This window comes from Parasteatoda tepidariorum, chromosome 1, assembly GCF_043381705.1.
Source record: "Parasteatoda tepidariorum isolate YZ-2023 chromosome 1, CAS_Ptep_4.0, whole genome shotgun sequence".
Lineage (NCBI taxonomy): Eukaryota > Metazoa > Arthropoda > Arachnida > Araneae > Theridiidae > Parasteatoda > Parasteatoda tepidariorum.
The window spans coordinates 25,313,919-25,328,819 of NC_092204.1; the positions used below are offsets into that span (position 1 = coordinate 25,313,919).

At 27.4% G+C, this 14,901-nt stretch overlaps 1 protein-coding gene across 3 annotated transcripts in view; it reads right to left on the reverse strand.

Moving 5' to 3' along the window:
- Positions 1 to 14,901, reverse strand: part of LOC107448201 (cell adhesion molecule Dscam1) — a 233,495-nt gene that overhangs the window by 157,723 nt on the left and 60,871 nt on the right. For all 3 annotated transcript variants that reach the window (XR_006225556.2, XM_071177674.1, XM_043045821.2), the window contains exon 3: positions 9,060 to 9,221. Coding sequence is in view for 2 of the 3 variants with exons in the window: in XM_071177674.1 (XP_071033775.1) it covers positions 9,060 to 9,221 (162 nt within the window). In the remaining variant the exon portion in view is untranslated. The remainder of the gene's footprint in view (positions 1 to 9,059; positions 9,222 to 14,901) is intronic.

The following is a 14,901-nucleotide window of genomic DNA, read 5'->3' on the forward strand; positions in this document are numbered from 1 at the left end:
TATATATATATATACATATAACAAGACAAAAAGGATAAAAAGAAAAGAGAGAATACCGAAGAAAATTAAGAAAAATAATAATATAACTAACAAATCAAACACACTTCAGTACTGCAGTAAGGACGCGCCATAAAAAGATCCCTCTACACCCTATTTGCGATTTTGTTTTCATGTTTTGCGGTCTGGTAGACTTGTTGCGAAGATATTTTGAATAATTTTCGCTACTCGTTTTGTATTTTGCATTTCGTGTTTTGTTCCGTATTTTTCTTGCATTTTATTTCCTATTTTTTGCCTAATTTGCTATATATTCATTTCAATTTTTTGGGTGCTCCTTACACTATTGTATTGATTTATTTTGCTTCTATATTAATGCAATATTGGAAAGCATCGTTTTCGCAGATATAATAGTGTGAGCTGATGGCTTGATTATATCTTTCCATTAATTTTGTTTTCCGGCTTTTTAATTTTAATTTTTTTAAATAAAAATGATTTTTTTTAAATATTTAAAAATATTTTATTACAATAATTTTAATTCTGCACGAATGCCCAAAGATGAAAAATATGGTAACACTCGTCATGCAAACATTCGTTAGTTAAATGAAGTTAAAGATTCGTCTTTCAAAATAAAATTACTTTTTCTTAACCTCTTAATTATTATACTAACTATTAACTGATTATTAAAATTCGTAGACAGAAAAATATAGATTGTTTGCTCTACGAGGACGAATGTGATACGCATGAAGAAAGCAAAAGACATTTTACTATGCACATTTAAGACTTCTATAGGTGCGAAAGTAATTATTAAAGAAACCAATTTCTTTTATTCAATTCACTGTAATAATTGTTTTTTTTAAACGAAAAAGAAATATTTGGTACTCAATAAATAAAATTATTTTATTAAACGTCTTCGTTTCTTTATCTTGCAAAGATTTATGCATTTTGAAGTACAATTTTATCTTTATTTTTGATGTTAAAAATACTTTTTGTTTACAAAACATGAATATTTTTTATAAAACTAAATTAAAATTAACTTAAACATATTTTTACATACATTTCAGCTTAGCTTCCATTTTAATTTTTGTTTGAAAATAAATAATTTTTATCAGTCAATTAACTGTTTGCTTTTAAACCATAAAGCGGCGAGTATCATGAAATAAATTTAATTTCACTCCGAGTCGAAAAAGATTAATTTCCAAAATATTCGAAAATTCATTGTGATTTTGGCTCGATGGAAAACCGAAAAGTTTAATAATTTTATCGAAACGTAGATTTTAATATAATCAGTAATAAAATAAGGTTTCATAATCTATGATTGAATCTGGTAAAATTTGGTAATTTTACCATGTTACCTTAGACCATGGCATAAAAACCATTTATTGGGTTACATTTATTTTTCAGTTTTGAATTTTTTACTAAATGTGATGTAATAAGAACTATAACTTTGAAAACCATAATTTCCAGTGAACTTTTACTATATGAACCGGAAAAAACTACCAAAATGAATGGTTTAAATACCGTGTATTTTATTTTCTTCACCATAATTACGGTTCATTTACAAGAAGTGCTATTACCGTACAGTACTGCATTTTTACTAGATTTTTTTCCCGTGTATTAAAGGTTTTTGGTACGTAAGAAAAAGCTAAAAGAAAACGAGTGAAAAATCCTTTTTAAAGTATATGATTGACGCAACTTCTTTTAATAGGGTTTTTTGAAATTATTTTCAATTTTTATTGCAGTTAATTAGTGTTTTTTAAGGTGAAGCTTACTTTCAATGTAATATTTCGTTTATTTTAGAAACAGAATTTATCTTTGCATTCGTCAGTCAAAGATAAGCTTAGTAAATCATTTTTTATAGCATCACAAGTGCATTTAATTTTGAAGCATCCAAGCATCATATTTTAAAACAAAGATTTGTAACATAATCAAGATTATGTACTGAAAATGCATCTGCAATAAAAGAAAAATATAATCATAACTTAAACCATTCGTAACTGTTTAAGTATGTCATAAAAATCAACAGTAGTTGTAATTTGTATGAATTTATACTTCAGGTGTATGAATTCATGCAACGTTAGACATGAACACCAAAATTTAAGCCTCTCGGATTTTCTATTTCGAGGGATAAAATTAAACACATCGTTAGGCTTAGGGGAAAATACTCCCTCTCGGGGGAAATGCAACAACGTTAAAACAATTTTGTCTCGAATGGCTTTCAATTTCAATATCTTCCTCGAACTCAAATATCTAAAGTAATATCGTCTTCTCCTTTTATCATAATTTTCCTCCATTTCAATTAAAGGCACTGATGAGTGATGATTCCATTCTATCACCTCCCCCTTCGCAACAACCAATCAGGTTAGATTAATAACCCCTTTTCCTGGAAACACAAAGTTCAAAAGGGGGAGAGCTCGCTGAAAAGAGGAAGCTTAACTTTATTGGACTGCAGTTATTGAAGTTTGTTGAATCTATTATCGCTGACGGAATTACTTTTGCAATAAACGGAAACAAATGCGATACTTTTGTCTGCAGTAGTCACGCATTCCTCAAATATGAGAGAGAAAAATAGCATATAATAGTATTTTTAAGGTACTGGATAAAATTAATTATGGTAGAAGGAAAAATAGCTTAAAGATGAAACTCTGTATTAAATTAAACATCTGCGAAAGTAATTTTACTGATATCTCATTCATTCAGGATTAGGTTTTTTTTTATTTCTCCGTATTCAGTTGGTAAATGCACTGATGGTAACAGATAATTTTGGTAATTGGTAATCGTATTTGATAATGACCTTTAACTGTCTAGTATTAGTAATTTTTTCAAAAGAGCAAAGTTACAGGAAATATTTTTTTCTCTGAGCACAAAATTTTATTGGTAGTATTACCACCACCATAAACAAACTTTTTTTAAAAAAAGGTTTCAGACTTGAAGAAAAAAAATCTATTTACACTATTAATCGCAACTTAGACTAAGTATGAAATTTGATACACGTGACAAATCTGACGAGCTATTAACAGTGCTGACAGGATTAATATCCTTAAAACCTTCTTGATTGACGAAGACAATTTTTAAGAGCACATTCGAAGAGGTGAGCAGCATTCCCCAAGCTACATTGACACAGATTCGTTCCAATGACCAGACACATTCACACATCACACAGAAAAAAAGCATACTTGCCATGGTTGCGGGATTCGAACCCGCAACCTTTTATACTTTTATTTTCAGGAAAAATATTAACATTACAAAAAGTTTCATACCATTATGGTTATTAGCACATGATTTAAATTAAAAGTTACGAGCGAAAACTTCTTATGATTTCCCTTTAGGTGTTAGGCATGCATGACGAACATTTGTTTCGGTTTCGTCAGAAAATACATTGATGACGTTTATTATTCGTAGTTTTAGAAAAGCTAGGAAGAGGGCAATCGAGTACTTTCTTTGTAGGAAAATATGACAATCTTCTTTAGAAAAAGCTCAAAATAAAGTACTTTGGAGAAACTTGCAAAGAATTATTACTCGCTTAAAAAAATTGACAGAGGTACGTTGGCAGAACTAAAATTGGCTAAATTCTAGAAATCAATCGGGTCGTTTACAGTATGCTTATTTTGTAGAATACTTCCATGCTTAAGAAGTACGCATTGAAAAATTGCACTTTTTCTAGAAGATTTTTAGAACTATAAACTATGTTAAAACTTCCGCAGTTGTGTATGGTACCTACTCAAGATTCAGACTCTTTTCTTTTCACATTGAAATGTAACAAAAGCTTTTTAATCCTGAATTAAAATATTTTTGAAAAATGCACGATAGTTTAAGCTTTGCTAATTGGTGGTATGTTTCTGCAATTTATCCGTGTTGTAACAACTATTGAAATGCCTTTTGCTCATAAAGAGTTAACAAGTTCTTAGGAAGGAGAAAGACGTCCCTTGGGACATTTGCTTTCCTATAAAAGAAAGTAACAGCATGTTCACACAATCCACTTCTGCCCTTGTCTTTTTCTAGATATATCAAGCTGTTAAAAAAGTATTTGGTCTTAAGATCCACAGCCAGCCAAAAATGCTAAACAAATTTCATAATAATTGTCTTTTTCTCACGATGTATAAATTTTTAAAGTACGTAATTTTTAATGGCAAGAGCTGGTCATTGAATTTTTTTAGTTTTCCCGGGTATAAAATAAAAATTAGAGTTGACAATTGACCACAACACGACATAAATTATCGTAATAAAATCTAAAAACATTTTACAATCATGCATGCACTCATAACTCTTAACTATTTTAATACAAATTACATCATTAAGCTAGCTGTATACCCGTTCTTAGCACTGGTAAAAAAATTAACTAATAAATAAATCGTTATCACTTAACACTATAAATTAATGTACACAGCTGAAGGACATTTAGTTACTCAATTAAGAAAGTTAAAATAATTCAAAAGATATTCAAATAATATTCAAATAGTTAATTTAACCTTTTCGCTATCCAACTTTAAATTTACTCAATCACTCTGTAAAGAATTAAATAGTTGAAGCCAACAACTCAATGACTATTGAAGTTTGTCATCAATCAGTTGTTTTATCAATCATTCATTTATTCAATCACTATTTCAAGAATACAAATATTTAATTTTAACAACGTTGTGAATCAAGTTTTAAATCATAATTTTATCATCCCATAAGCACTTTATTGTTTAAAATAAAGAGCATGTTTCTTAGAAAAAACAGTTTTATATACANAAATCCCTTTTTTTTGGTGGTAAATATATTTAACATGACCTATTAGGAACTCACTGACTTTTATTTTTCTTTATTTATAAAATAAATTCCTTAAATGCTACAAACTTCAAAAGGAATTATGTATTTTGTAACTTTTATACGTTTCTTAAAAGGGACAAATGGTTACCAATTTTATTCAAATTCACTCCAAGAAAGCTGAAGTTATTGCAAAATGGAAACCTAAATTAAAAGTGGTAAAACGTGGTGGTAAGTATACTTACCACGGCCTTCAAAAGGGTTAAGCTTCACCTAAGCAATGAAGTAACTTTCTTCCAAAACTTTTGGTCTGTAATACGTAATTTATTTTTTTTATTTTTATTTCAATTACAAATGATTTTAATTTGCGTCTTATCCGAACAGATTAATGATTAACGATTTTTAAACGATTTTCAGGAGTTAAATCCCCCCTTTTACCTACTTTACAAAGTTCAGGTTGACAGAACAAATAGTTCGGGAGTTAAAAGAAAAAGACATATAAACACACAAACTCTGCATTTCATTATTAATGATTGGTGATTTTTTTCTCAAAGTAAAATAGTTAAAATCCAAGAGTACCAAAATACTAGGTTATAAATAGTTGAAAATAAGCAATATCATATTCATGTAAAAATATTGCTAAAACAAATCAAATAGTTAAAAATATTTCACAAAGACATTAATTTTACTTCATAACTATTACATCTCACACAATTATTGTTACAAAACGTGACTTTTTTTCCTCAAATTACCATAAGCTTGATAAAAAAAGCAAATATTTCATTATCTTTATTCATAAACCTTATACTTCCATGAAAATGGAACTTCAAATCTCCAAAGATAATTTTCTTAACTTTTCGAATAAATTATTGTTTAATTTTTTTTCATTAAAACTTATTTTTAGTTATATTCTAACAAAGAGAAGAAAAACATGGCAATGCTAGATTAAAATCGAAACTTATATGTATACATAATAAATGTAAATTAAATGATAAAAAAATTTCGATAAGAGAATCCAGCAGAATATTATGAAGTGCTAACTATAACATCTTTAAATATTTAAAATATTTAGACAAATTTTTGCACTGCATTTAATAACTATATTTTTAAAGCAACAAACATCAATTTTGAATTTACTTTCTGTTGTGTGGAAAAGTTATTTCTTCCTACATAATACATACATTTAATAATCAAAATACTACATAATTTTGATTATTAAATTAAAAAATCATTTATTCAGTAAAATGTACAGTTACTGAAACTTTTTTTGAATATATTACTGACTATAAACTGAAATCTAAGAAAGAAGTCTAATTTTATGAATTTTGCTTAATTTTAAACAATGTCTGTTAATTTTAAGGCTTGCAGAATATAAATTTATTCCGCTTCCATTTAATATAAAAAATAAAATTTACAATTTTACGCTAATATGCATTTGGGAAATACAATTTTAACATTCGTTATTATATATATTTCTTTTTTCTTCTTGGAAATTATTGTAAAGGATTCAAAATACTATATTTTAATAATATTCTGAACAAAGTTTTCAAATAAAATTGATTAATAATCACTAATTTACTAAATTGTTCCTAAAAGGAGTTAAATAGTAGAATTTGAAAGTGATTTGAAAGTGATTTTTATTCAATATTTAAGTCTTTCGATATCAATTTACTCTATAGCACTTAAAGGTATTAGACAACACTTTTAAAAAATAGGAAAAGTCAAAGTTTCGAATCAATGTAATTAATTATCATTTATTTATTTACTCTATTTCGCTTCAAAATGTTAAATAGCAGATTTTGACAACGTTTTAAACGTTCAGAATTTTAATCAAAATTGTTCATTATCAATTATTAGTATATTCAATTAGTCTTTAAATGAATTATATGAAATGTTTTAAGAAGATTATGGATAAGCTTTTAATAAAAAATATTGGTCATCAATCATTATTTACTCAATTGCTCGTTAAAGGAATTAAATAATTGATTTTGACTGAGATTGGAACTTATAAGTTTTTATTCAAAATTATGAGTTATGAATCATTAATTTATCGAAGATTTCAAAAACAATTGAATAGCAGATTTCAACAACATTATGAACAGTCAAGTATTTAATTAAAATTATTAGTTATCAATTTACTCGATTTCTTTTTAAGGGAATTAAAAGCAGATTTAGTAAATAAGCAGAAGAACTAGCTTTAAACAATAAAACAGTAGCGTTTTAAATACTCAAAGTTTTAAATTAATCGTCAATAGCTTACTCAAACACTATTTAAATTAATTAACTTAGTAATAACAGTCAAAAAATATTCAAATAATATTCAAATAGTTAATTTAACCTTTTCGTTAACAAATTTTAAATTTGCTCAATCAAGAATTAAGTAGTTGAAGCAAACAACTCAATGAATAATCAAGTTTTTAATCAAAGTTGTTCATTATCAATCATCCATTTATTCAATCATACTCTTAGCATCCCACAAGCACTTTGTTGTTTAAAATAAAGAGCATGTTTCTTTAAAAAAATAGTTTTAAATACCAAATAAAATTCAATTCAGAAACAAATTAAAACTATTTGCAATTATTTTCAAAATATTGGAAATATATATGTATATAAAATAAGACAAAAGCATTATTCGAGTTTTGATAAATACTTCCATATCAAAATGTACTTTGTTTTTATGTTAATCAATCTGCACAATGCACTTATAAACTGCAGACTGCAATTAATAATGTTATTTTTCTAGCAAACAATGTGCATCCTAAATTTTATAAATAAATCCTTATTGGATAAAATATATATTCTATTGTTCGTAAACAATAACTTATTCAGCAATTAGGAGGGACAACCTTTAGAAATAAAGTAAAATGTTGTAAGCAATTATGATAATTTCAATTTGTCCTGAGGTAAGGAACTATTTTTTTATTCTTATTTGTGCAATTTATCTTACATGGGAGGAAAAGAAGTGTTTATATTAACATCACAGGGAAGCGGAATTATTTTATTTTAAAAAGTTATATAGTTTCACGGAATTTGCTTTGACAATTTTATTCAAAAATTGGAAATTATTGATTAGATCGAGAAGAGAAGAATTTAACTATAAAAATGTAAAAACATGATACGAATTTTAAAGTGTACTTTATTTTGTAAAGTAATTGAGAAGAGCTTTTGGAGTGTAATCTTTGCAAGTTATCTTATTTTAACTTGGAAATAAATTGAATCCTTGATATGAAAGTTAGTAATTCAATAATCCTTGATTTAACAAACATGAATCCTGAATCATCAAATGTAAGCATTTTTAAACAACATTTTTTTTTTAAATTCACTGAAAGGTTATTTTCGAAAATAGTTAAACAATGAAGGACAGAATGCAAAATGTTTTAAAATTAATTAAATTAATTTTAAAACATAATTAAACAATAGAGTTTTCAACGCATATTATGCACATTTTTCTTCTCTTGTTTTATTTAAAAACGCAAACTCTTAGACCTGTTTTTTAGCTCTTGAAACATGTCGACTGTAATTTTCTAATAATATATTTTTGAAGTGAATGAAATTTCTAACCAGGTAATATGAGTCGTTCACTTAAGTATGAGCACATTTAGCGATAAATATAAGATTATATTTTTGTAAATATGAATGTTTATTTATAAGCGGCTCTTGTAAAAAAAAAGGAATCAATGCTTAATTTAGTTTTATGTGTCTCCCAAATTTAATATTTCTGATCCATATTATTATTTTACTTTATTTTCAGATCGTAAATTTTCACATAATTATGCTTATAAAAGATTGAATTCAGTGCTCACAAATGGTGAACAACCTAAATAACTTTTGATCTAATAATCGGATATTCCTGTATTACGACTCAATCTTAATAAATCTAGAAAAATCTAAACATGCTAATAAATCAGTGCAGATGATATTTTGAATCAAAAAATCTTATACAAAAACATACTTCGTACATTTTCTTTCCCGACCCTTTTAAACTTAAACTCTATATAGTTTTCTCAAATTTGTAAAGTTTTTAGATAAGTTAAAATCATTGCCTATAAACAGTTAAAATAAATATTTTTTCTAGCTGTAACTTCCGAAAACCACGTTAGGAATTTTAGATATGCCTTTTATTTACATATTCAATACCTATCGTCAATAAAAATCTATGCATTACTTTTTAAAAACCTTTGAAACCAATAAAAAAGACTCAAAATGAATAAAAAAATCTAAGTTAAATGGTTTAAACTGATTTTAAAAATTAATTTCTCATTTGTTTTCAGTCTGCATGATAAAAATATTGTTAATTTAAAGTAAAATATACTCACCTTCTATATCCGTACTTTTCAAAACTACATCTTCGTCAATTACCCATGAATCTATAGTCACGTATTCCCTAACAAATGCTGGTAAATGACACCGAAGTACGGCCGTATTCCCTCTAATAACAAAATCATCATATACTTGAGGCACAAACTTCTGTTGAACAACTACAGAAAAGAAAGAACAATTAATTAACCGAATGATTCAAAATGTAGTTTATTCTATAGTTATGCTACTAACAGATCAGTTTTCCAACCTGGACATAGTTCAAAATGCATATTCAATAAAACAGACACAGTTCAAAACGCAGACACAGTTAAGACACAGTTAAGAAACAGACACAGTTAAGAAAATGGACATAGAATTTGATACTATTTTTTAAGCCTTTCAAAGGAAAATGTTTCTTCTTTACAGAATAAATTATCCAAAATAAATTTTTTGTCTTGAATATATTATCCAAAATAAATTTGTTAATCCAAATGAATTTTTGACGCATTGTCGCCATTTTTCTAAATAACTTAACACATTTTTTTATAATTAGTCTTTTTTGAAACATAAAAAATCCTCATAAAAATTAAAAACCAACTGCTCTTTTTGCACCAGGTTGTCAATGGGCTTGTCATTTTATAACAGCGGTATTAAAATGACTTTGCATGAATTTGAAGATTTTTTAAAACCACTTTCTCGTATCCTATAGTGTGTAAACTTTATTTCTACTTCTTTATGGAATAAGAAATCGAAAAATACATTTAAAAGGCAGCAATTACGGATCACCCTGTATAATAAAAATTAAAATAAAATTTAAAAATATCCGAACTGCGTATTTTATGAATCTTTGCACATAGCATAAAAATATACAAAAAAAGATGGAAATTAAACTTAGAAACAAGCATTACAAATACTTTCCTTCTAATGAATATGAAGTGCTAATTTTTCTTTAATGATTATAATTAATGTTATCCAAAATTATAATTATCATTATTTAATAATTATCATATAAAACTTATTATTATCAAAAATCATAACTGTTATTACTTATTAATCATTACACAGAATTTATTAGTTATTTCCAAAATCATAATTAATATCGCTTACTAATTATTACACAGAACTTATTAATTATTACCAAAAATTTTATTAATAAATATTTCTTATTAATTACTACATAAAATTTATTAACTATTATTAAATATTATAACATCAGTTTAGTGATGTTCAATTTAAAAACGCGTGTTTTTTTTTAAAAGTAATCAATAGAGTTGCTTAAACTTTGACATTTTATTATCTTTGTACTATGTAAACAACATCTCAAGTTTTAAATAAAATAGGATTGAAGACATAATTGAGAGCCTTAAATATATTTAAAAGATATTTATAATCTGTAAGATATTTTGTTAATAAAAAGTATATATGTGCTTATAAATAGAACAAACGGTTCAGTTTTATAGTTTAAAATATGATCCGTCACCCAACACGTATTTAAATTTCTGATCGAGGAGCTTTTAATCCTTAAAATAACATTTATTTCCACTTACAGATTATATTAAAAGCTTACTTTGATAATATGTTTCGTGTTTCATTAATTTTATTTCTGCTAAGATAATATCTGTACATTTTAAAATACGTTTCCTTTTTTTTACATATATATTTGCGCGTTTAACATAATTTCTGTTCTTTATAAAAAGGGTATTTCTTTTAATGAGTACTTGGCTGTTTTCGAGCAATATTTATTTAATTAACTAAACTGTATTTTGATCATTGTCTTGTGTTAACAATACTGCTTTTAAATAATAAAACTCATTAAAAATTTATATCAAAATCCTAAATAAATAAAAATAATTGTTAATTAATCGTATCATTAGCGTAAGCTTTTGAATTAAAAGTATTTTTAATATTTGAAAATACGAATGCCAAAATAAATTTCGTAGAGCTCTTTATGAATCTTGTTTGAACAAAAGATTCTAGGCAATATTAATGCATTATCATTTCCCCCAAATTAAAATTATTTTTAATATTTGTAAAAACGAATGCTAAAATAAATTTCGTAGAGCTCTTTATCAATTTTGTTTGAACAAATGATTTTCAGCAATAGTAGCGCATTATTATTTCTCCCAAACTAAAAATATTTTTAATATTTGTAAAAGCGAATGCTAAAATAAATTTCGTAGAGTTCTTTATGAATCTTGTTTGAACAAAAGATTTTCAGCAATAGTAATGCATTATTATTTCCCCAAAACTATGGACTACACAGGAAATGACTGATCGGACATTTGAGCTCAGTTATTGCACTAATCGTAGCAGCAATATTGTCCAAAATCAAAAATCCATTAAAATTGAAAAACAAGATTTGCTCTGTTTTTGCAACAAATCCATCAGTTACAATACCAAGAGCAGTTTAATTTTTAGGAACTTAATATTTTCAATATTTTATGTCGTATTTGAATTAACTATTTAAATTTTATTTAAAATAAATATACTCATCCTTTGAATTTTTATCTGAAATACATTGGTATTAGCTTTTCAGAATTCATCACAATAATTTTTAGAATAAATGCATAAAATTATATGTATTTTTTCTTAAAAACATATCAAATGATTCAAAATACCTATCAAATGAAATGATTTCAAAATTTAAATCAATCAATTTTTTTAACAAAAATAATGTTAACATATCAAATATTTCAAATATTAATGCAGTCCATGTTTTTAATAGTCATTTTTTACAATTCTTTGAGATACCTGTAATTTGTTTAAATTCAAATTGCGAAAAAAATTTATAGAAAAAAGGTATCCAAACTTTTAGAATCACTTGAATTTGAAAATGAGAGGAAAAGGAAAAGTTTTATATCACACTTTAATTAAGGTAAAACATAACAACACAATACGTTCCTTGTTTAATTTGATATCATTACTCTAAACATTTTAAAAAATGAAAGTTTTAAGTTTTTCATATCCGGAGTTTTCTTAATTAAAAAAATGTAAAAGGTAGTTTTATTAACTGATAGGCGTTTTATTCCGTATTTTAATAAGCGTTTGTTAAATCACTAAGATTCCAAATATAATTTACTTTTATCTATGTTTTTATTCTCCTGGTATTAAAATTAGTGTAATTGAAAACAGTTTAGATTGAAATGGATGGATTTTCGATGATAACGGTAAAAATCAAAATTAAAGGAAAATAATGCTTCCTACAATAATGATGAAGATATACCGAAGAGCCATTACATTATGACCACCCTCCATCTATAACAATAGGCTCGCCCAGGTTTTAATGGTTTCTCGCCCAGGAAAAATGTTTTCATTGGGCACATTAGGACCCATAATCCTCATAGAACAATCCCTAACGTCTGTAAGCTATTTGAACATAGTTGCAGACCGGGTTCACCCATTCATGGCAACAGCTTCTCCTGCGGGGGATGGTGTTTACCAATAGGATAATGCACCATGTCATAAGGGTCGAATTGTCGAGGAACATTCCAGTGACTTTCAAGTCATGTCTTGGCCCCCAAATTCACCTGACCTTAATCCAATAGAGCATTTTTGGCCCTACTTGGAAAACCAAATTCGGGCTGCCACGCTATCCTCTAGCAATGTAAGGAAATTGCAGGACCAGTTGTTGAGCGCTTGGTACCAGATACCTCAGACTACCTATCAGCACCTTGTGGAATCAATGCCACGGCGGGTGCTATAATTTTGAGGGCTAAAGGTTGTCCTACATGTTATTAGCTGGTCATAATGTAATGGTTCTTCGGTGTATATTATGAAAACAAAACTAATCGCAGATAATGAAAAGTGGATGTTATTTAGAATAAAGTTTTTTTATTTCTAAACTAATAATAATGAGCTCAAGTTGCAAAATAAAAGTCTAATCCATGTAACATTTTATGTCATGTGTAAAATAATAAATTTAGATTGATGATTTTAATAGGGTCAGGCCAAGGGAGACAAAATATCCAATGACCTGCCATATCATAATCAATTCAAAAGCTAAGTATTTAATCAACATTTTTAGAGCACAGGAGAGATCCATTATAGGCGCGTTATCGAAAAAAGACTCTGCCATAGGTAAAGCAAATTCAGCCAACCACACGATTTAAACAATATGACTGAAGGTTTGAGACCAAAAAGCTTTCTGAAAATTATAGTAACCCTAATAAGGTGCAAGCTAATGTTTAATATGGCTGAGGGAAAGAAAGGTATAAATAAATTGAGATGCTTTGTTGCCGTGATATTGAATAATAAATACACTTTCATTGAAATAAAAAGTTGGCCGCATCGAAACATATTAATTCGTTTTTTATGTAATTGAATAAATATTAATTAACTAATTTATTTATTTAAAAAGGGATAAGACATTATTAGATTTAAGAAAAAAAAATAAATTTAAGGAAATATATAATGGCATCACAAGTAATTATAAAAATTACAAATTAAAGAAGCTTATATCATGTCGGTCCTTTAACTACCTATATACTTAAGCGGAATAAAAACATGTGTTAAGGTTAATTATTTTTTTAAAGTTATTAATTTGTTGCTTATGTAGTAGGCCATTACGGTAGTGGCGTGCAAATGATTTTGTTTTCTGGTGGCGCCATCTATGACTAAGAATAAACGGGCCTCCTGCCACACCCATGAGTCACACCCGTTTATAGGGCGGACCCATTAATACACCCATTCATTCCTCCACAGATCGTAATTTTGACTTGAACCAGAAAACGACCAATCTCCAATTCAGTACATCCAGAATATGGAGGACTTTGTGATCCTGCAGATTTAGAGTGCACCAGTCACCATTGACCACACTGGGAGTCTTCTGCCGGCTGGATTTGAGCTCCCGTTCTCACGAACATGAGTCCCGGTGCCCTACCAACCAGGCTATACAAGCCCAATTAAAAATATATAGAAAAAAAAATTCTAAAAATACCCAGGGAATTACACATTGCATGCATCGATAAATAGATTAGCCCGGTTTACCTTAATTAAAAACAATTGCGAAATGAAATTTTATAAAGTTTACGCGATAAGTATCTTACTCAATACTTTCATAAATTTTTTATATCCGTTAAGTTTCAAAAAATAATTACATTTAACACATATTTTGACTCTTCCGAAAAATAAAACTAATTATACAAAATAAGATAATATAAGCTCCATTTATTCGTTTTCACAAATTCTCTTAACAATTTATTTGAATGCCTTGAAACCCACATAAATATTTTACAGGCATAAACAACAAATGCTATATGAGTACAATGAAGTGTAACATTTGAACAAATGTTTAGAATAAGAATTCAAAGAATAAGAATTTAGAAAAGAGATTTAAGCCTTTAACTTGCTTTCATGCTCACCGCATTTTCTCATTCAAACATAAAAGCCACTTTATTGCTCCAGAAGATTCACGTATTAAATATAGTTTTAAAAAGGCTTCATAAAAATAGCTACTACATTGTAGTTTAGTGCAGAGTCCAGTTTTGCACTTTCGAAATCGAAAATTTTAACATTCCGCGAGCGTTTTGAGTTAGAGTTTTGCTCCGTTATTAGCCGAAATAGCTTCAAAGAGTTGTTCCATTTATTAGGAAGGACTATAATTTAGTCAAATTTCCCTCCCGGGAAATATTTATTCCGCGAGGTTTAATTTCCGATTTCCTCCGAAAAGCAGAATTCGGGAAATGGAATGGAACCGATAACCTGCAAATGATTAAAGATGCAAATGTTACGTTTTATTAAAGGGAAATGCTTTAAGAGACGTTTGCTCGTTTCCGGAGAAGTTAATGGGCTTTGAAAGTGTGTTAATGTTAATATCTTTTCTTTTTTTGAGTGAAACCGTTCCGTACGTTTGAAGTGCTT